The sequence below is a fragment of the Pelophylax lessonae genome, assembly GCF_965119305.1.
Source record: "Pelophylax lessonae genome assembly, chromosome: 2".
NCBI lineage: Eukaryota > Metazoa > Chordata > Amphibia > Anura > Ranidae > Pelophylax > Pelophylax lessonae.
In genome coordinates this window covers 199934999-199959416 of record NC_138769.1, presented here as the reverse complement: position 1 = coordinate 199959416, position 24418 = coordinate 199934999, and the positions used below count along the sequence as shown (strand labels likewise).

General features: G+C 45.0%; 1 protein-coding gene across 1 annotated transcript in view; it reads right to left on the bottom strand.

Annotated features, from left to right (window-relative positions):
• Window positions 1–24418, bottom strand: part of CLCN4 (chloride voltage-gated channel 4) — a 131559-nt gene that overhangs the window by 82850 nt on the left and 24291 nt on the right. Inside the window, exon 3 of the mRNA XM_082245435.1 lies at window positions 185–336. Within this exon, the coding sequence (XP_082101561.1) occupies window positions 185–328 (144 nt within the window). The 5' untranslated portion in view covers window positions 329–336. The remainder of the gene's footprint in view (window positions 1–184; window positions 337–24418) is intronic.

Sequence of the window (24418 nt, the reverse complement as noted above, 5' to 3'; positions counted from 1 at the left end):
ATGAGTCCACCTATAGGTAACTTTTCTTGAGCTCAATATTAGCAATCAATTCCATTATCAGCTGGTCATTTTCTTTTAATATTATCCTTCTGTCTAATTTGAATGCTCTTGCAATGGTGTAGGGTGATTATCAGTTTTCAATTCAGAGCGATACAAGTCAGATATGAAGATATGGTTCTCTTACTTTTCTATGCCTGTCTGTGTCCCGTGACTTCTCCCTTAGCCAGTCAATAGTATGGAAGTCCTCATATGTTCCAACATCTGGAACTGGCTCATCAAGGAAATCCATCAGGTTGCTGGAACCATTTAGCTCTCCAGTATTAACCATATTGGCTTCTACAATCAAAAAGCATTTACATTATTAAACATCCTTATATAAACAATGCCTTCTTCAGATTGTGCTGTACTGTCAGTATATATATAAGATGTTTTTTTTTGTTATATATACAGCTTTTGATGTCTAATTAATTGCATACAATTTAGCCTATAAACATTTTGTTGATTCATTGAAATTTTAAGACCAAGGAAAAAACATTTATATTGGCACTGCAGTAATTAGGATCAGATGTTACCTCTCAGATGTAATGTTAAATATCAAGTGCAATAGGTTATTTGTATCCCCCCAGACCTCCAGTTCAACCTTAAACGCAGGCCTGGCTCTGTGACGCTGCAGCTTTACTTTATGTTACATTACAGCAGAATGGTTTTCAAGTGGGCACATTTACCTGTGTCTGTATTCCGATATAGGATGGTCAGGCTGCCTAGGATTCAAACAAGCTACAGATGTCATTGTACTGCTTCTCCTTACAACAACTGAGACCAGTCGACAGAACAGTGGCACTATAAGCAAAGGCATGAGTAATCCAACATAATACTTGCTATGCAATTATATGAGAATTAAAAAAAAGTAAGGAAAAGGAACCCAGAGTTTTTGTATGTTTTCATATTTTTTTTTTATTATGTTTAGTGTTGAGCGAACACGGACTGTATTATTCGTGTTCGTACCGAATAATTGGATTTTTTGTACCCGAACACGAACACGGACACTTTACTGTATGTTCGGGTAAAAATCCGTGTTCGGTCGTTTTATTTCCTGGTTTTGCATGCTTTGGCGCTCTTTTCATGGCGGGCTTTCAACAGCCAATCAACAATCGTTTAACTGGTGTGCCTTAAGCCATCCCAGCCATGCCTGCAAATGTCTCAGTAGCTGTGATTGGCCGTCTGAAGCATGTGACCAAGTCTTTATAAGTTCCAGGCAGCCGCAGCGTCTTCATTCTGCTGCTTAGATCAGGGACAGAGCACACATCAACGTGCTGGCTGCTGATTAGGGAAAGACAGGCAGGAAAAAAACATTTTGTCCGGATAGAATTGAGGGACAGGTCGAAGTGTTTAGGCAGGGCGAGTTGTAGGCATTTTAGGGATAGAGTCTGCTGAATTATAGGGTCAGTGTCTTCTACAAACTACAATCAATATTGCTGTGTGGGGGGTGGGGTCTGCACTCAATCCTGATCTACGATCTCTTCTCAATCCTGTTAGGGAGAGGCTGCTGCTGAATTTTAGGGTCAGAGTGTTCTACAAACTACAATCGATATTGCTGTGTGGGGTCTGCACTTAGTCCCGATCTACGATCTCTTCTCAATCCTGTTAGGGAGAGGCTGCTGCTGAATTTTAGGGAAACTGTGTTCTACAAACTACAATCGATATTGCTGTGTGGTGTGGGATAGGAGATAGGCAGGTGTCAGTGATCCACATCCATTTTTCTGTGTGTGAGCTGCAGTGAACACAATCTTTTTGGGCTGCAGTGAACACAATCTTTTTGGGGTGCAGTGAACAACGTCCTTTTTGGGGTGCAGTGAACAAAATCTTTTTGGGGTGCAGTGAACAACATCCTTTTTGGGGTGCAGTGAACAAAATCCTTTTTGGGGTGCAGTGAACAAAATCCTTTGTGGGGTGCAGTGAACACAATCTTTGTGGGGTGCAGTGAACACAATCTTTTTGGGGTGCAGTGAACAACATTCTTTGTGGGGTGCAGTGAACACAATCTTTTTGGGGTGCAGTGAACAAAATCCTTTTTGGGGTGCAGTGAACACAATCTTTGTGGGGTGCAGTGAACACAATCTTTTTGGGGTGGAGTGAACAAAATCCTTTTTGGGGTGCAGTGAACAACATCCTTTTTGGGGTGCAGTGAACAAAATCCTTTTTGGGGTGCAGTGAACACAATCTTTTTGGGGTGCAGTGAACAAAATCCTTTGTGGGGTGCAGTGAACACAATCTTTGTGGGGTGCAGTGAACACAATCTTTTTGGGGTGCAGTGAACAAAATCCTTTTTGGGGTGCAGTGAACAACATCCTTTTTGGGGTGCAGTGAACAAAATCCTTTTTGGGGTGCAGTGAACACAATCTTTTTGGGGTGCAGTGAACAAAATCCTTTGTGGGGTGCAGTGAACACAATCTTTGTGCGGTACAGTGAACAGAATCTTTGTGGGGTGCAGTGAACACAATCTTTGGGGGGTACAGTGAACACAATCTTTTTGGGGTGCAGTGAACAAAATCCTTTTTGGGGTGCAGTGAACACAATCTTTGTGGGGTGCAGTGAACACAATCTTTTTGGGGTGGAGTGAACAAAATCCTTTTTGGGGTGCAGTGAACAACATCCTTTTTGGGGTGCAGTGAACAAAATCCTTTTTGGGGTGCAGTGAACACAATCTTTTTGGGGTGCAGTGAACAAAATCCTTTGTGAGGTGCAGTGAACACAATCTTTGTGGGGTGCAGTGAACACAATCTTTTTGGGGTGCAGTGAACAACATCCTTTTTGGGGTGCAGTGAACAAAATCCTTTTTGGGGTGCAGTGAACACAATCTTTTTGGGGTGCAGTGAACAAAATCCTTTGTGGGGTGCAGTGAACACAATCTTTGCGGGGTACAGTGAACAGAATCTTTGTGGGGTGCAGTGAACACAATCTTTGGGGGGTACAGTGAACACAATCTTTTTGGGGTGCAGTGAACAAAATCCTTTGTGGGGTGCAGTGAACACAATCTTTGGGGGGTACAGTGAACACAATCTTTTTGGGGTGCAGTGTACAAAATCCTTTGTGGGGTGCAGTGAACACAATCTTTTTGGGGTGCAGTGAACAAAATCCTTTTGGGGTGCAGTGAACAACATCCTTTTTGGGGTGCAGTGAACACAATCTTTTTGGGGTGCAGTGAACAAAATCCTTTGTGGGGTGCAGTGAACACAATCTTTGTGGGGTACAGTGAACATAATCTTTGTGGGGTGCAGTGAACACAATCTTTGGGGGGTACAGTGAACACAATCTTTTTGGGGTGCAGTGAACAAAATCCTTTGTGGGGTGCAGTGAACACAATCTTTGGGGTGTACAGTGAACACAATCTTTTTTGGGTGCAGTGAACAAAATACTTTGTGGGGTGCAGTGAACACAATCTTTGTGGGGTGCAGTGAACACAATCTTTTTGGGGTGCAGTGAACAAAATCCTTTTTGGGGTGCAGTGAACAACATCCTTTTTGGAGTGCAGTGAACACAATCTTTTTGGGGTGCAGTGAACAAAATCCTTTGTGGGGTGCAGTGAACACAATCTTTGTGGGGTACAGGGAACAGAATCTTTGTGGGGTGCAGTGAACACAATCTTTGGGGGGTACAGTGAACACAATCTTTTTGGGGTGCAGTGAACAAAATCCTTTTAGGGTGCAGTGAACACAATCTTTGTGGGGTGCAGTGAACAAAATCCTTTTTGAGGTGCAGTGAACACAATATTTGTGGGGTGCAGTGAACACAATCTTTGTGGGGTACAGTGAACACAATCTCATACTTCTGAAGATTTGAGGGTGCTGCCTGTTCCATACTCCTCCTCCTACTGCTCAACCATCCTTTTAGGGGTACAAACAATAGTAATTGGGGCCTAGTGTGGTGGTGTACGTGTGAGATACATACACTTTCTTTTTGATCATATTTTCTATTCCGCTATTCAATTAAAACCTTTGGGGATCAATTAAATTGCGTGATAGTCTGTGTCGGTACGTGTGAGATCCACCTTTCCAAGTTTTTGGGGTTCATCTCATACTTCTGAAGATTTGAGGGTGCTGCCTGTTCCATACTCCTCCTCCTACTCCTCAACCATCCTTTTAGGGGTACAAACAATAGTAATTGGGGCCTAGTGTGGTGGTGTACGTGTGAGATACATACACTTTCTTTTTGATCATATTTTCTATTCCGCTATTCAATTAAAACCTTTGGGGATCAATTAAATTGCGTGATAGTCTGTGTTGGTACGTGTGAGATCCACCTTTCCAAGTTTTTGGGGTTCATCTCATACTTCTGAAGATTTGAGGGTGCTGCCTGTTCCATACTCCTCCTCCTACTGCTCAACCATCCTTTTAGGGGTACAAACAATAGTAATTGGGGCCTAGTGTGGTGGTGTACGTGCGAGATACATACACTTTTTTTGATCATATTTCCTATTCCGCTATTCAATAAAAACCTTTGAGGATCAATTGAATTGCGGGATAGTCTGTGTCGGTACGTGTGAGATCCACCTTTCCAAGTTTTTGAGGTTCATCTCATACTTCTGAAGATTTGAGGGTGCTGTCTGTTCCATACTCCTCCTACTCCTCATCCATCCTTTTAGGGGTAGAAACAATAGTAATTGGGGCCTAGTGTGGTGGTGTACGTGTGAGATACATACACTTTCTTTTTGATCATATTTTCTATTCCGCTATTCAATTAAAACCTTTGGGGATCAATTAAATTGCGTGATAGTCTGTGTCGGTACGTGTGAGATCCACCTTTCCAAGTTTTTGGGGTTCATCTCATACTTCTGAAGATTTGAGGGTGCTGCCTGTTCCATACTCCTCCTCCTACTGCTCAACCATCCTTTTAGGGGTACAAACAATAGTAATTGGGGCCTAGTGTGGTGGTGTACGTGTGAGATACATACACTTTCTTTTTGATCATATTTTCTATTCCGCTATTCAATTAAAACCTTTGGGGATCAATTAAATTGCGTGATAGTCTGTGTCGGCACGTGTGAGATCCACCTTTCCAAGTTTTTGGGGTTCATCTCATACTTCTGAAGATTTGAGGGTGCTGCCTGTTCCATACTCCTCCTCCTACTCCTCAACCATCCTTTTAGGGGTACAAACAATAGTAATTGGGGCCTAGTGTGGTGGTGTACGTGTGAGATACATACACTTTCTTTTTGATCATATTTTCTATTCCGCTATTCAATTAAAACCTTTGGGGATCAATTAAATTGCGTGATAGTCTGTGTCGGTACGTGTGAGATCCACCTTTCCAAGTTTTTGGGGTTCATCTCATACTTCTGAAGATTTGAGGGTGCTGCCTGTTCCATACTCCTCCTCCTACTCCTCAACCATCCTTTTAGGGGTACAAACAATAGTAATTGGGGCCTAGTGTGGTGGTGTACGTGTGAGATACATACACTTTCTTTTTGATCATATTTTCTATTCCGCTATTCAATTAAAACCTTTGGGGATCAATTAAATTGCGTGATAGTCTGTGTTGGTACGTGTGAGATCCACCTTTCCAAGTTTTTGGGGTTCATCTCATACTTCTGAAGATTTGAGGGTGCTGCCTGTTCCATACTCCTCCTCCTACTGCTCAACCATCCTTTTAGGGGTACAAACAATAGTAATTGGGGCCTAGTGTGGTGGTGTACGTGCGAGATACATACACTTTTTTTGATCATATTTCCTATTCCGCTATTCAATAAAAACCTTTGAGGATCAATTGAATTGCGGGATAGTCTGTGTCGGTACGTGTGAGATCCACCTTTCCAAGTTTTTGAGGTTCATCTCATACTTCTGAAGATTTGAGGGTGCTGTCTGTTCCATACTCCTCCTACTCCTCATCCATCCTTTTAGGGGTAGAAACAATAGTAATTGGGGCCTAGTGTGGTGGTGTACGTGTGAGATACATACACTTTCTTTTTGATCATATTTTCTATTCCGCTATTCAATTAAAACCTTTGGGGATCAATTAAATTGCGTGATAGTCTGTGTCGGTACGTGTGAGATCCACCTTTCCAAGTTTTTGGGGTTCATCTCATACTTCTGAAGATTTGAGGGTGCTGCCTGTTCCATACTCCTCCTCCTACTGCTCAACCATCCTTTTAGGGGTACAAACAATAGTAATTGGGGCCTAGTGTGGTGGTGTACGTGTGAGATACATACACTTTCTTTTTGATCATATTTTCTATTCCGCTATTCAATTAAAACCTTTGGGGATCAATTAAATTGCCTGATAGTCTGTGTCGGTACGTGTGAGATCCACCTTTCCAAGTTTTTGGGGTTCATCTCATACTTCTGAAGATTTGAGGGTGCTGCCTGTTCCATACTCCTCCTCCTACTCCTCAACCATCCTTTTAGGGGTACAAACAATAGTAATTGGGGCCTAGTGTGGTGGTGTACGTGTGAGATACATACACTTTCTTTTTGATCATATTTTCTATTCCGCTATTCAATTAAAACCTTTGGGGATCAATTAAATTGCGTGATAGTCTGTGTCGGTACGTGTAAGATCCACCTTTCCAAGTTTTTGGGGTTCATCTCATACTTCTGAAGATTTGAGGGTGCTGCCTGTTCCATACTCCTCCTCCTACTCCTCAACCATCCTTTTAGGGGTACAAACAATAGTAATTGGGGCCTAGTGTGGTGGTGTACGTGTGAGATACATACACTTTCTTTTTGATCATATTTTCTATTCCGCTATTCAATTAAAACCTTTGGGGATCAATTAAATTGCGTGATAGTCTGTGTCGGTACGTTTGAGATCCACCTTTCCAAGTTTTTGGGGTTCATCTCATACTTCTGAAGATTTGAGGGTGCTGCCTGTTCCATACTCCTCCTCCTACTCCTCAACCATCCTTTTAGGGGTACAAACAATAGTAATTGGGGCCTAGTGTGGTGGTGTACGTGTGAGATACATACACTTTCTTTTTGATCATATTTTCTATTCCGCTATTCAATTAAAACCTTTGGGGATCAATTAAATTGCGTGATAGTCTGTGTCGGTACGTGTGAGATCCACCTTTCCAAGTTTTTGGGGTTCATCTCATACTTCTGAAGATTTGAGGGTGCTGCCTGTTCCATACTCCTCCTCCTACTGCTCAACCATCCTTTTAGGGGTACAAACAATAGTAATTGGGGCCTAGTGTGGTGGTGTACGTGCGAGATACATACACTTTTTTGATCATATTTCCTATTCCGCTATTCAATAAAAACCTTTGAGGATCAATTGAATTGCGGGATAGTCTGTGTCGGTACGTGTGAGATCCACCTTTCCAAGTTTTTGAGGTTCATCTCATACTTCTGAAGATTTGAGGGTGCTGTCTGTTCCATACTCCTCCTACTCCTCATCCATCCTTTTAGGGGTAGAAACAATAGTAATTGGGGCCTAGTGTGGTTTTGTACGTGCGAGATACATACACTTTTTTGGATCATATTTCCTATTCCGCTATTCAATAAAAACCTTTCTAGGGCAAGATCTTAAATTACAGAAATATGAGGAGACCGTCAAATAAGGGCCGTGGCCTGGGTCGTGGTGCTGCTGGTAGAGCTCCTGTTGCAAGGAGAGGACGTGGTCGATCTGTGCCAGCTACACGCACAAGTGAAACACCTTCCTCAAGTGTGAGTAGGCGACAGAACCTGCATCAGTATTTGGTAGGGCATCATACGCCCCTAGAAGTGATGAGGCCAGAACAAGTGGAGGCGATAGTAGATTGGTTTGCTGCTGACAGTGCCTCCAGTTCCTTCACATTGTCTCCCACCCAGTCTACTGCAGAAAGGTCACAGTTAGCACCTGCAGCCGATGTCCAACCGTCTTTCACCTCACCCCCTTGCAAATCAGGCAAGCAGTCTGAGCCCCAAGCCATACAGCAGTCTCTTCTTCTTTTTGATGACTCTGTCAGCAGGGTTTCCCAGGGCCATCCACCTAGCCCTGCCCCAGAAGTGGAAGAGATTGAGTGCAGCGATGCCCAACCACTTATTTCTCAAGATGAGTACATGCAAGGATCATCGCAGCACGTCTCCGATGATGACGAAACGCAGGTGCCAACTGCTGCGGCGTTCAGCATTGTGGAGACCGACAAGGAGGGCAGGGGTGAAGACTGGGTGGAAGATGATGTGGAGGACGATGAGGTCCTCGACCCCACATGGAATGAACGTCATGCAGGTGACCTGAGTGGTTTGGAGGAAGAGGCGGTGGTCGCACAGAGCCACCAGCACAGCAGAAGAGGGAGCAGGGTGCAGAAGCGGAGCGGCCGTGCCCTAGACACTACGCCCGCTACTGCCCAACGCAGCAAGGGAACGAGTGCACCAAAGTCAGCTCAAAGGAGTTCTCTAGCGTGGAAGTTCTTTAGAAAATGTGCTGATGACAGGACACGAGTGGTTTGCACCCTGTGCAATCAGAGCTTGAAGCGAGGCATAAACCTTCTCAACCTGAGCACAACCTGCATGATCAGGCATCTAAGTGCAAAGCACGAGCTGCAGTGGAGTACACACCTTCAAAACCAAGAAACGTCTCTGGCTCATCCTGCTTCCTCTTCTGCTGCAGTCTCGGCCGCTCCAGCCACATCTGTAGTGATACCGGCACCTGCCACCCCGCAAACAGACGATCTGTCAGCAACACCACCACCTGGGTCACCAACAACCATCTCCACAATGTCCCGTGGAAGCGTTCAGCTTTCCATCTCCCAAACACTTGAGAGGAAGAGGAAGTACCCCCCTACCCACCCGCGATCCCTGGCCCTGAATGCCAGCATTTCAAAATTATTGGCCTTTGAAATGCTGTCATTCCGTCTGGTGGAGACGCACAGTTTTAAAAACCTTATGTCGGTGGCTGTCCCACAGTACGTCGTGCCCAGCCGCCACTACTTTTCCAGGCAAGCCATCCCTTCCCTGCACAACCAAGTGGGGGAAAAAATCAGGTGTGCACTGCGCAACGCCATCTGTGCCAAGGTCCACCTAACTACCGATACGTGGACCAGTAAGCACGGTCAGGGGCGTTATATCTCCCTAACGGCACACTGGGTAAATGCAGTGGCGGATGGGCCTGAGGCGGATAGCAATTTGGCGCATGTCCTTCCACCACCGAGGATTGCAGGGCGCTTCAGTTTGCCTCCTGTTCCTAACTCCTCCTACTCCGCTTCCTCATCCTCTACCGCCTCCTCATCCGGACAGCGTAACACCTTCACCACCAACTTCAGCACGGCCAGGGGTAAACGACAGCAGGCAGTTTTACAACTTGCCTGTTTGGGGGACAAACCACACACCGCGCAGGAGTTGTGGAGGAGCATGGAACAGCAGACAAATGAGTGGTTGCTGCCAGCGAGCCTCAAGCCCGGCCTGGTGGTGTGCGATAACGGGAGAAATCTCATAGCAGCTCTGGGCCTAGCCGTTTTGACGCACATCCCTTGCCTGGCGCATGTGCTGAATTTGGTGGTGCAGAGGTTCCTTAAAAACTACCCCGATATGTCAGAGCTGCTGCAGAAAGTGCGGGCCGTTTGTGCGCACTTTCGGCGTTCTCACCCTGCTGCTGCTCGCCTGGCAGCGCTGCAGCGTAACTTCGGCCTTCCCGCTCACCACCTCATATGTGACGTGCCCACAAGGTGGAACTCCACCTTGCACATGCTGGAAAGACTGTGCGAGCAGCAGCAGGCCATAGTGGAGTTTCAGCTGCAGCACGCACGCGTGAGTCGCTCTGCGGAACAGCACCACTTCACCACCAATAACTGGGCGTCCATGCGAGACCTGTGTGCCTTGTTGCGCTGTTTTGAGTACTCCACCAACATGGCCAGTGGCAATGACGCCGTTCTCAGCTTAACTATCCCACTTCTATGCCTCCTTGAAAAAACAATTCGGGCGATGATGGAAGAGGATGTGGCACAGGATGAGGAGGAGGAGGAGGATGAAGAGGTAACATTTCCAAGGCTTTCAGGGCAGTCATTCGCAAGGGGCTCCGAGGGTGGGTTCCTGCACACACAAACGCCAGGGACACAATTGTCCAGCAGGGGCACAGTTCTGGAGGATGAGGAGGAGGAGGAGGAGGAGGAGCTGGAGGAGGAGATGGAACCATGTTCACAGCAGGGTGGCACCCAGGCCAGCTCATGGCCATCACTGGTGCGTGGCTGGGGGGATACAGAGGACACGGACGATACACCTCCCACAGAGGACAGCCTTTCGTTGCCTCTGGGCAGCCTGGCACACATGAGCGATTACGTGCTGCAGTGTCTCCACAACGACCGCCGAGTTGCCCACATTCTAACTTGTGCTGATTACTGGGTGGCCACGCTGCTGGATCCCCGTTACAAGGACAACGTACCGTCCTTAATTCACTCACTGGAGCGCGATCGCAAGATGCGCGAGTACAAGCGCACGCTGGTAGACGCTGTGCTGCTGGCATTCCCATCTGACAGCGGGGCCGCAGTGGAAGCACAAGGCAGAGGAGGAGGAGGAGGAGGAGGAGGTCGCCAACGCAACCAGGGCACCGCCAGCACCTCAGAAGGCAGGGTTAGCATGGCCGAAATGTGGAAAAGCTTTGTCAGCACGCCACAACAAACAGCAGCACCAGCAGCTCAGATGGAACGTCTTAGCAGGAGGCAGCATTTTACCAACATGGTGGAGCAGTATGTGTGCACACGCCTACATGTAGTGAATGAGGGGTCTGCCCCCTTCAACTTCTGGGTCTCCAAATTGGGCACATGGCCTGAGCTTGCCCTTTACGCCTTGGAGGTGCTGGCGTGCCCTGCAGCCAGTGTATTATCTGAACGGGTATTTAGCACGGCTGGGGGCGTTATAACAGACAAGCGCAGCCGCCTGTCCAGAGACAATGTGGACAAGCTCACGTTCATTAAAATGAACCAGGCATGGATCCCACCGGACTTTTCCGTACCTTGTGCAGAATAGCAATGGATACCGACCTTACCCACCCATTGTTCCATTTTTGCTCTTTCTCACTCTTTTGGGGTGTACCCTCATTTAAAATTTGTGAAAAGAAGCAGTGTTGGCTACCTCGTCCTCCTCCTCAAGGCCAGATTAACGTAGGGGCTATTGGAGCTGCAGCTCCAGGCCCCTACCTTTTATATAGGCCCCGGGTTGGCCATATTCACTGTTACCGCTCTTCTGTCACTTGTAAACACAGAAGTCTGGCTTCTATGCTCGCTTCCCCAGGCAGCACCCTCAGAACCTCCCCACACAGCGCGAAGGCCGGACAAGGAGGGACAGTTGCCGATGCATGGATGTGTTTATGGGCTTCAGAGACAGCATCCCATGTTGAATTAGGCATGCATGGCTGCACCCTTCCTCCTCTGGGTGCATGGCAAGGCACGGCCCTTAAGGCCCTTCAAAATCCTCAGCACCAAGCCCATGATGCTCTTAATCCGGCCCTGGTCCTCCTCCACCGCCGCTTCCACCTACACCACCCATAGGTGTGCGCAGCCTATTGCATTAAGGTGTGCACCCCAAAGTTGAAATACACATGCATGTGTTTGCCAGCAGGGAGAGTAATGTATCGGGGCCATGTACCTGTAGGCAAAGAGAAATAGAGCAGAGCAGGTCCGAGGGAGATCTTTCCCATCTCCTCACTGGCAATGCTATGTGCCCTAGGTGATTAGGGTGTGCCCAGGCACACCCGGCACACCCTGTGCGCATGCCTATGTCACCGCCACATCCACCACCACCTCAACCTCCCTCCTACTCCATATGGGCCTCGTCCTTCAGAGATGAAGAAGAACATTGTTTTATTTTTCTGTTTTTTTTTTGTTGTTTTAAGTTATTTCCCTATCCACATTTGTTTGCAGAGCACTTGCCATGCTCTTAATTACGTTTTGCTGCCATTTGCAGCACTCTAGCCCTTTCCTTTGGTGTTTTAGAGCCATTTTAGTGCCTTAAAGTTCTGGTCCCCATTGACTTCAATGGGGTTCGGTGTCCGGGAAAAGTTCGGTAAAAGTCCGGGACACGGACCCGGACTTTTTTTTAAAGTTCGGCCAAACCCGTCGAACACGGACATCTAGGTGTCCGCTCAACCCTAATTATGTTCTACAATAACATTAATTGAATTAAACAAGTAAATATGAACTATTACACATAAGTATTTGATATGAATTATTTCAAAAAGTAGGTGTAACTCCATGTTTCTTTTCACGTTTACTGGATATACATACCAAAAAATCTGTTTCTTGGAGTTCATAAGTAACACAGGGTTTAGTTTTTTCAGACAACTGGGTTATACTACCACACACAGGAGGAGTTGGACATTGAAACATTTTAAAAATATATAGTAGAGTGATGGCAGAAATAACGAGCAAGTAGTCCATTGAGTCTGACTTTTTTTTTTCATCATTTTATATATATATATTTTTTATTTTTTTGTAGAACTATTTTTTAGTATAGATGTTTGTTCCTAGCATGTTTGAATACACTTACTGTTGACTGACTCACTACATCTGTTGTTTGTCTATTTTAAGCATCAACTACTCTTTTAGTAAAATAATGCTTCCCATGATTAGTTTCGAACTTTCCTCCTGCTAGTTTAAAAATAATGTCCCCATGTTGTTGATCTTAGGCTGGCCATACACTATACAATTTTCTTATTCAATTTCCTTTAGATTTACCTTAATCTATGTAGTGCAAGGGCCTGCCTGACTGCATACAAATTGAAAGTGTTTAGGTTTGACCCTATATTACATGGTTTTGGTAAATCTAAAGGAAAGTTGAACAAGAAAATTGTATAGTGTATGGCCAGCCTTAGTTTCATGATGAAAATACTGCCCCCCTGAATCTTATTCACCCACTTTAAGTCCAGACACTTTCACCCCCTTCCAGTCCAAGCCATTTTTCAGTTCTCAGCACTGTCATATTTTGAATGACAAGTACTCATGTCATGTCAATTACTTTGTCATGCAAATCTGTATCAAAATGACATTTTTATCATTTTGAGACAGACAGATCTTTCCTTTGTTGGAATTTAAACACCACTGTTTTTTTTTTTTATCTTTTTGCTATATAAATAAAAATTGAAATTGAATTGAATTGAAAAAAAAAAAACACTATTTTTTAGTTTCTGTTATAATATTTTGCAAACAAATAATCTTTCTTCATAAATTTAGGACAAAATGTATTCTGCTACATTTCTTTTGTAAAAAATAATCCAAATGACTGTATATTATTTATTGAAAGTTATAGAGTCTGCAAACTATGGCATATACTGTATATTAGGAATGGGTTCAGGCGTGTTTGGGATCCCACCTGCCCGATCCTGCCAGGAAGCCGACACGACACACAGCTAATCACAGACAGTGGGACATTTCCCTGTCTGCAGCTGCACAGATCAGGAAATGTCTCACTGCCTGTGATTAGCTGTGTGCAGTGTCGGCTTCCTGGCAGGATCGGGCAGGTGGGATCCCGAACAAGCCCGAGGCCATCTCTACTGTATATATGAAGATTGATCATTTTTTATATACTGACTGCTTATCTAATTTCTTGAGGCTCTAAAATGCCAGGACAGTACAAATACCCCTCAATTTACCCATTTTTGGACAGTAGATAGTCCAAGGTATTTAACAACTTACCTACTGGGCACTTTTACCCCCTTCCTGCCCAGGCCAATTTTTAGCTTTCAGCACTTTAAATGACAATTGCACAGCCATGGTACACTGTACCAGTGGCGGGCCCGTGCATACGGGCGCCAGGGCGCCGCCCCCCTACCCCTGAAAAAAAGAAAAAAAAAATGACAAATAAAGTTTTACAAAAAAAAAAATTGGGTTCGCCGGCCTTTGTAATGGAAGTGGTGGCTGGGGGGGTGGGGTTACGTCCCAGAAGAGGCGCCGATCGGCAGCCTTCTGGGGGCGTAACCCGATCGCAAGTCCTTGCGATTGGACACCCCCACTTTCGGATATCCTGGCTGTGATTGGTCCAGTTTCCAGCCTGGACCAATCATCATCCAGGACATCCGATCCCTGACGTCACAATGGGGGCGGTGCCGGTGCGTGAGTCAGTCACTCACCGTCACCGCCGCTCGGAGGACGAGGGAGAAGCTTCTCTCCTTCCCGCCGCCGCCGCCGCAGAGAGGACGGACTGGATCGAGGAGGGAAGAACCCGCCACCGCCGCCAGGTAAGTGCATTAAATTGAAGGGAGCACGCACGCTGCACTCTGCATTGATTGGGGGACAATGCTGTGGCACTCTGCATTTATTGGGGTACAATGCTGTGGGCACTCTGCATTTATTAGGGTACATTGCTGTGGCACTCTGCATTTATTGGGGTACAATGCTGTGGGCACTCTGCATTGATTGGGGGACAATGCTGTGGGCACTCTGCATTTATTGGGGGACAATGCTGTGGGCACTCTGCATTTATTGGGGTACATTGCTGTGGGCACTCTGCATTTATTGGGGTACAATGCTGTGGGCACTCTGCATTGATTGGGGGACAATGCTGTGGGCACTCTGCATTTATTGGGGGACAATGCTGTGGGCACTCTGCATTTATTGGGGTACAATGCTGTGGCGCTCTGCATTTATTGGGGTACAATGCTGTGGCACTCTGCAATCATTGGGGTACAATGCTGTGGGCACTCTGCATTTATTGGGGTACAATGCTGTGGCGCTCTGCAATCATTGGGGTACAATGCTGTGGCACTCTGCAATCATTGGGGTACAATGCTGTGGGCACTCTGCATTTATTGGGGGACAATGCTGTGGGCACTCTACATTTATTGGGGTACAATGCTGTGGGCACTCTGCATTTATTGGGGTACAATGCTGTGGCGCTCTGCATTTATTGGGATACAATGCTGTGGCACTCTGCAATCATTGGGGTACAATGCTGTGGGCACTCTGCATTTATTGGGGTACAATGCTGTGGCGCTCTGCAATCATTGGGGTACAATTCTGTGGCACTCTGCAATCATTGGGGTACAATTCTGTGGCACTCTGCAATCATTGGGGTACAATTCTGTGGCACTCTGCATTTATTGGGGTACAATGCTGAGGCGCTCTGTATTTATTGGGGTACAATGCTGTGGCGCTCTGCATTTATTGGGGTACAATTCTGTGGCACTCTGCAATCATTGGGGTACAATGCTGTGGCACTCTGCAATCATTGGGGGACAATGCTGTGGGCACTCTGCAATCATTGGGGACAATGCTGTGGGCACTCTGCATTTATTGGGGTACAATGCTGTGGCGCTCTGCAATCATTGGGGTACAATTCTGTGGCACTCTGCAATCATTGGGGTACAATTCTGTGGCACTCTGCAATCATTGGGGTACAATTCTGTGGCGCTCTGCAATTATTGGGGTACAATTCTGTGGCGCTCTGCATTTATTGGGGTACAATGCTGTGGCGCTCTGCATTTATTGGGGTACAATGCTGTGGGCACTCTGCATTTATTGGGGTACAATGCTGTGGGCACTCTGCAATCATTGGGGTACAATGCTGTGGGCACTATGCATTTATTGGGGTACAATGCTGTGGGCACTCTGCAATCATTGGGGTACAATTCTGTGGCACTCTGCAATCATTGGGGTACAATGCTGTGGCACTCTGCAATCATTGGGTACAATTCTGTGGCACTCTGTAATCATTGGGGTACAATTCTGTGGCACTCTGCAATCATTGGGGTACAATGCTGTGGGCACTCTGCAATCATTGGGGTACAATTCTGTGGCACTCTGCAATCATTGGGGTACAATTCTGTGGCGCTCTGCATTTATTGGGGTACAATGCTGTGGCGCTCTGCATTTATTGGGGTACAATGCTGTGGCGCTCTGCATTTATTGGGGTACAATGCTGTGGGCACTCTGCATTTATTGGGGTACAATGCTGTGGGCACTCTGCAATCATTGGGGTACAATGCTGTGGGCACTATGCATTTTTTGGGGTACAATGCTGTGGGCACTCTGCAATCATTGGGGTACAATGCTGTGGCACTCTGCAATCATTGGGGTACAATTCTGTGGCACTCTGCAATCATTGGGGTACAATGCTGTGGCACTCTGCAATCATTGGGTACAATTCTGTGGCACTCTGTAATCATTGGGGTACAATTCTGTGGCACTCTGCAATCATTGGGGTACAATGCTGTGGGCACTCTGCAATCATTGGGGTACAATGCTGTGGGCACTCTGCAATCATTGGGGTACAATGCTGTGGGCACTCTGCAATCATTGGGGACAATGCTGTGGCGCTCTGCAGTGATTGGGGACAATGCTGTGGCGCTCTGAATTGAAAGGGGCATGCACGCTGAACTCTGCATTGTGGGGGAACAGCACAGTGTTCATTGCATTGAAGGGGGCACAGCACAGTGTTCATTGCATTGAAGGGGGCACAGCTTCAAAGTCACGCAATTTTTTTACTGCGTTTTTTTGGCGCAAAGCAATACCTACATTTTTCTTTTTGCGCCCCCCCCAAAAATTTTGAGCACCAGCCGCCACTGCACTGTACTCACATGACATTTTTATCATTTTTTTCCACACAAATATAGCTTTCTTTTCATGGTATTTAATCACCACTGCATTTTTTATTTTTTTTGCTAAATAAAAGAAAAAAGACCAAAGATTTTGAGAAAAAAAAAGTTTTTCATAGTTTGTTTTAAATTTAGCAAACGGGTCATTTTTCTCCTTCTCTGATGTGCGCTGATGAGGCTGCCCTGATGGCACTGATGAGAGGGCACTGATGGGCACTGTTAGGCTGCACTGATGGGCATTGATGAGGCGGCACTAGTGGGCAATGATCGGTGGCACTGAAAGGCACTAATAGATGGCACTGATGGGCACTGATAGGCGGCACTGATGGACACTGGTAGGCGCCACTGATGGGCACTGATAGGTGACACTGATAGGTGACACTGATGAGAAGGCACTAATGGGCACTTATTGGCAGCTCCGATGAGCAATGATTGGCAGCACTGATGGCCACTGATAGGCAACACTGATGGGCACTGTTGGAGCTGCACTGACAATCAGGACACTGATAATCGGTACCCTGGTTATTAGTGTAGATGTCCCTTTCACACAAGTTGGTTACTGGCTCTCCTGTCCTTATTCTGTCAGCTTGAGGAAAAGAATGTTGATGCCCGCCTTGTGTTTACATCGTGATTAACTGTTTTTGGACATAGCTGATCACATGGTAAAGGGCCGCTGTAAATGACCATTTACCCTGATCTGTGATCAGCTGTGTCCCTAGAACACAGTGATAATAGAGACCGTCAGTGATTAATAAGAGACATGTTGAGGTTTTTGTAATTTTTTATCACAATTTTTTAGAAAATGGATAAATTAAATGATTTTTTTTTTCTTGAAGTTATCATTTTTTTTTTGTCAATTATTTTAAGTTATTTCTCACACAAAGCATTGTCATACTTATAATTACACCCCAAAACACATTCTGCTATGCCTGAGTATGGGGATACCACATGTGTGAGACTTTTTCACAGCCTAGATGCATAGAGTGACCAAAAATTCAAGGCGCGCCTTCAGGCTTTCTAGGTGCATAAATTAGGTATCTCATTTCCTGACTACCAATCACATTTTGTGAGGTCCTAAAGCACCAGGACAGTGGATACACCCAAAAATGACTTTTTTGCCAAAAGTTTTTGGAAAATTCAGATTAAAAATTAAAATTTTTCACACAAAATTGTCATATAATAAGATGTTTCTAACACACATCATAGGCATACTAAAAAAAAAAAACACCCCAAAACATATTCTGCTACTCCTTCCAGAGGGGCTCAAAGTCGACAAAAAAAACCCTTCAAGCTTTCTAGGGGCATAATTTACAAATCTAATTTCCTGGCCACCTATCACATTTTTGGAGACCGTGGAAACACCTGAAAAATGATCACATTTTGGAGAGTAAACACTCCAAAGAATTTTTTTAAGAGGCATTGTGAGTATTTTGAAAACGTCATTCTTTTGCCACATGTTTTTCGAAAATGCGGAAAGATGAAAAATAATATTTTTTTACACAAAGTTGTGTCAATTTATTAAAGCTATTTCTCACACACAGCATGGGCATACTTAGAATTACACTCCAAAACACATTCTGCCACTCCTCCTGAGTATGGTAATACCACATGTGTGAGACTATTTAAGTGTCTGGACTGATTGTGTACCAGTTATTGCATCTTGTGTATCACAAAAATCAACTAATTGTGTCATAACCAGTGTACTGTAATGGTCACCTCTGTGCTTCTGCTCTGACCATGAAATATAGCTTAATATAGCGTCACCCAAAGCAGTCCCAGTCCCTTTAAGCAAAGCAAGCCTAGCCTACTGGGCAGGAATGCCAATGTTCACTGGCCAGAAAGTATAGGAGGTTATAGAAAGGAAGAAGAAAAGAGTTCCTGTGACTTTAGGAGTCCAGTTGTCTGCAGGGGATGGATGGGACTGGTTTCTCTAAAAAATTTAGTCAGCAGGATGTGAAGATGGGTCAGTACAGGCCACATGCAGAGACATGGTCAGCAAATAGGTAAAGAGTTAGTCTAGGCAGCATGCAGAAACATGGTCAATAAACAAGCTAGAATTGGTACAGGCAGCAGGCAGAGGCAACACTGCACTGGTGTGGCGATGATCGGGAACAATGTTGTTGGCTGCACTGGTCTGGTGGTAGGGGGACTTGTGTAGCAATGATCAGGAACACTGTTCCTGGCCTACACTGGTCTGAGGACACTGGAGTCTAGTGTGGCAGCAATCAGGATTTTTACTGGTCTGGTGGCATTGGGACTGGTGTGGTGACAATCAAGGACACCATGGCTTACACTTGTATGGTGATACTGCAACTGGTGTGGCAGTGATAAGGAACACTGTTGCTGGTGTACACTGATCTTGTGATACTGGGACTGGTGTAGCAGTGATCAGTTACACTGTAACTGATGTGGAGGTGATCAGGGACACTATAACTGGCGTGGAGGTGATCAGGGACACTATAACTGGGGTGGTGATCAGGGATACTCTCAGTGTTATGGTGGTGATTTTGGACAATATGACCGGTGTGGCGATGATCAGGGACACCGCAACTGGTGTGGCAGTGATCACGGGCACTGTAATTAGTATGGTGGTGATCAGGGACAATGTAACTGGTGTGGCAGTAATTAGGGACAATATGACTTGTGTGGCAGTGATCAAGGACAATATGACTGGTTTGGAGGTGATCGGGAACACTGGGGCTGGTGTGGCAGTGATCAGGACACTGTAACTGATGAGGCGGTGACAACATGGGACAACATGACTGGTGTGGCAGTAACCAGGGACAATATGACTGGTTTGGCAGTAATCTGGGACAATATGATTGGTGTGGCTGTGATCATGGACATTGTGAGTGGTACGGTGGTGATTAGTGCCACTGTGAGTGGGTGGTATTGATCACAATAAACTAAAGGAAAAAAGAGTGTAAAGGCGTTCAAGGGTGGCCTACCGGTATTTACATATCAATTAAAGGTACACCAAGCCATCATATAAAAGTATATCATATAGGTACTTTTTATACAAAAAATTGATGCGACATTAAAATATATGCAAATTTTTATACACAGAAAAACTTGTTTAATATAAAAAAATTACTGTCAAGTATAGTTTTGACTTTTTTGGGTTAGTGACATCCCGATAAAGACATTTGTTTGACTCCTATTGCTGCATTTGGCAGCCCCACTGTTTACAGAGTTATGTCCTTTATTGATCAGTGTAAGCATCAGATATCACACTGTTGCCTGCTCCCAGGGAGCAAGGACAAGTGGCGGATGCGGGAGGATATAGAGGCACGTCCACCTGCATTGGTGCTGTATATGTACAGTGGCCAGACAGGAAGCGGTTAAAGATTTCAGTCACGTCTCCCCTTTCCATTTCTTTCTCCAGACTGTACATACAATATTAGGTTCCTGAAGCCTCTCCTGATATGTTATCCCTCAGACCTTTTACCATGTTTATTGCCCGTCTCTGGACCTGTCCTAACTTATCAATATCTTTTTGTAAGTGAGGTCTCCAGAATTGGATAGAGTATTCTAAATGATGTTTAACTAAAGATCTATATAGGGGAATCAGGACCTTCTTCCTCCTGCCGGAGACCCCTGGCAAACAGATGCCAGCCCCAGGAATAACCACTCCCAATCCCAGCATGCTTCAGTTTTGTAGAAAAGAAGTACTGGGCGTAACTAACAAACACAGAGAGGTGGGACGTGTGTTCCCTAATGAACTCAAAGGGTACATATGCACACTGTACAATTAAAAACAACTGCTGCTGCTGTTTCTGGCAGTGATTGGGCATTTATTCTTTTCATTGGCCAGAATAAATAATTTATTCTGGCAACTGAAATTAAAAAACACCCAATGTTTAGGCACTAAATGTGCCTAGCGTTTACACATGTTTTTGCCTTGTTTGGTATTTTTCTATCAAAACACTCCCCTCCTGAACAAGATTCTTCTGCATGCAGACAAAGAGCATTTCACTGCCTCAAAACGTTGCTGCTCCTACACTCTGGTAAAAGCCTATGTGTGCATGAACACATATGCTTTTATTGAGTTGAGTTAAGGGCCTTTGGCAAACTAAACGCCAAAAGCTCCTAAACGTTAGCAGTGTGCATGAGGCCTAAAAATTTGATTTTATAGGAAGTACAAAATACCTATTATCTTCCTCTTTCATTAAGGGACACAAAATTCAGTTATTCAGAGGCTATTAGAATATCCAAAAACAGTCCAACTGATGGATGGACAACAGTAACAAAAAACTAACAGGCCCACATAACAAAACAATAGAACTGGCGGAACATTGCAGTTCAATAAGCTGCCTGAAGGAGCTTACGCTTGAAGTTGGCATCAGATAAGGACTGAACATTTATTTGAGAATGTGTGAACAGAAGACTTGATAACAGACTTGTAAACCTGCAAAACAGATGCCTGATGCCAAAAATACCATGTTTTACCCTGGAGTATCTTCTTGGGTAAAAACGTATTTCCTTGCACCAGGTGAAATATGTAATTCATGTAAGATAGTAGACCTTGTGGGAAGTAGACTATGTAGCTTTAACAGTGTGGAGAATATAAAATTAGAGGGACCCCTGTCTCCCAAGGCCTGAGCTTCAACAGCCATTCCAGTGACCATGGAGCAAGGCGGTACAAGTCCTTGGAACAGAATTTCTGCCCCATCCAAAAAGAGCCCATGGGGAGTCTGCCAGAAGTTTCATCAGTTGGAAGTAACACATCTATTTGGGCCAATTCAGAGCAATATTGATCAATGGAATGCCCTCCATCCTGATCCTGCACAGTAGAGAAGGAAGAAGTTTCAGAGGAGAAAATGCATAGATCAGACTATACTGAACCCATGAAACCAGACAATCTCTGCATTTGTCCAGCTTGTAGCTGAACATGGAAGCCAGGAGGTCCACATTTGGCATCCCCCACTTGTAACGCAGGTCCTGAAATACTTCTGCTTGTAGGGACCAATTCCCCAGCGCTGCTGGCTGAGGTTTAAACCTCACGGGGAGGCATGCTTGCTATTAATGGTTAACCGCTCCTATGGAGTTGTAATGTTGTGGCATGCAATACGGGCAATTTCAATGTAAAGGGGTGCTAGAGTTTGTATAAGACACCACAAGTGCAAGGGTAACGATGTACCAGAATGCAGCTGTGTTAATTCAAGACAATTCTCCTCTCCTATATCACTGCTCCTGAAGCCTGTTAATCGGTCACCCAAGGGTTTGCACAGCCACATGTAGTCACCACGTTTCGCTAATGGGCGTATCTCACTTAGCTTCATCAGGACCAATGAGCTGCTTCTCCGTACAACACTTTAAGGCCATGGCTCCACCCATCTCTCCCTGTCATTGCGTCTTAAAGCTACACAGCTAAAAAAGTTCATGGGAAGTAAATTTGTTATAATTAGTAATTCACAGATTACCCATTTTACTAAAACTCTTCTTATATTTCTATTAATATTAATATTATTTATGTTTATTCTTATAGTTCATGTTCATATAGGTGTTTTATGGCATTGTTGTTAAAAATTATCCTTTGGAAAAAAAAAAAAAGAAATGATCCTTATTTAATTATCACTTTGCATTTATTTTAAAGTCCAGAAAAGAAAGATATCTAGTTATATATCATGTGCAAAACATCTAGCTCGGTTAATTTTCCAAAAATACCTGGAGATTCAATTCTATATTTAAACCTTTTGATCTTAGAGTATCCAATCTATTTATGCACATTTTTTCACATTTTAATAGTTCCCTATCAAAATCTCTTCTTCTTTTTGGAAAATGAAGGGCGTAAAATCCTTTTACTTTTCTACCATCCAGTTTTCCCTTATAAAATTTTAAGAAGTGTTGCACCAAGTGACTATCAGGGTCTTCAAAAGGTATATGCCTAAAATGTTCTCCTATTCTGATCTTTAATTGTCTCTTTGTCTTATCTACATATTTTTTGTTACATGGAAAGGTGATCATATAGAGCAGCGGTCACTAAATGGCGGCCCGCGGTCCATTGGCGGCCCGCGCGATGCTTCCGCCCGGACCGCCACCTGTATTCTGCCCCCTCCTCACTGCGGCTCCCGGCTCACTTGCAGCCGGTGTCCTGTCAGGCCGCGAGCCGCGAGTAGGGGCGTGACGTCACGCGCGCGCCCTGCCCCCTGCTCCTGACTGATAGACATTGCGGTGTCCTGTCGGGCCGCGAGTAGGGGCGTGACGTCACTCGCGCGTCCCGCCCCCTGCTCCTGACTGCGGCTTCCTCTAAGCAGGGCAGCGAGCTAGGGTGTGACACTATGTGCACGCCCCGCCCCCCTGTTCGCGGCTTTTGGACAGCTCCTGGCTCCAGGTATGTGGAGCACATTTTTAGAGGGGAATATCTGCATTTAAAAAAAAACCTCTCAAGCTTTAACAAGTGTGCAGACAAGTGGCATATTTTGTTGTGCTCATTAGAGTGCCCCATAAAAGAAACAAAATATGCCCATCAGAGTACTCCCTTGACATAAAATGTGCCCCATATTTTATGCTAAGGGACAAGCTGATGGGCATATTTTATGTTAAGGGGCACGTTAATGGGCATATTTTATGTTAAGGGGCACGCTAATGGGCATATTTTATGTTGAGCGCAACGCTGATTTACACGTTTTGTTTTGCCCATCAGAATGCCCCCTAACATAAAATGTGCCCATCAGAGTGTACCTTATTTTATGTTAATGGTCACGCTGATGGGAATATTTTATGTTAAGGGGCACTCTGATGTGCATATTTATGCTGTGGTACACACTGATGGGCATATTTTATGTTAAGGGGCACTCTGATGGACATATTTATGCTATGGGGAACTCTAATGGGCATATTTTATGTTAAGAGCAACGCTGATTTACACGTTTTCTTTTGCCCATCAGCGATCCCACCGTCATAAAATATGCCCATCAGGGTGCCCCCTAACATAAAATGTGCCCATCAGCATGAACCTTAACATAAAATATGCCCATCAGCGTGCCCCTTATTTTATGTTAAGGGTCACGCTGATGGGCAAATGTTATGCTAAGGGGCACGCTGATGGGCATATTTTATGTTAAGGGTCACGCTGGTGGGCACATTTTGTTCTGCCCATCAGAGTGCCCCTAACATAAAATGTGCCCATCAGCGTGACCCTTAACATAAAATATGCCCATCAGCGTGCCCCTTATTTTATGTTAAGGGTCACGCTGATGGGCAAATGTTATGCTAAGGGGCACGCTGATGGGCATATTTTATGTTAAGGGTCACGCTGGTGGGCACATTTTGTTCTGCCCATCAGAGTGCCCCTAACATAAAATGTGCCCATCAGCTTGCCCCTTATTTTATGTTAAGGGTCATGCTGATGGGCATATTTTATGTTAAGGGGCATGCTGATGTGCATATTTATGCTGTAGTACACACTGATGGGCATATTTTATGTTAAGGGGCATGCTGATGTGCATATTTATGCTGTGGTACACTCTGATGGACATATTTATGCTATGGGGCACACTGATGGGCATTTTTTATGTTAAGGGGCACTCTAATAGGCATATTTTATGTTAAGAGCAACGCTGATTTACACGTTTTGTTTTGCCCATCAGCGTGCCCCCTAACAAAATGTGCCCATCAGAGTGCCCCCTAACATAAAATGTGCCCATCAGCGTGCCCCCTAACATAAAATGTGCCCATCAGAGTGCCCCTTATTTTATGTTAAGGGTCACGCTGATGGGCAAATTTTATGCTAAGGGTCACGCTCTCGGACACATTTTATGTTAAGGGGCACTCAAATGGGCATATTTTATGTTAAGAACAACGCTGATGAACACGTTTTGTTTTGCCCATCTTTCTGAGTCATAGCACAGACTTCAGATCCGGACCTCGGCCCAAAGAAAATTTTAGCGACCGGACCTCCTTGAATTTTAATTCATTA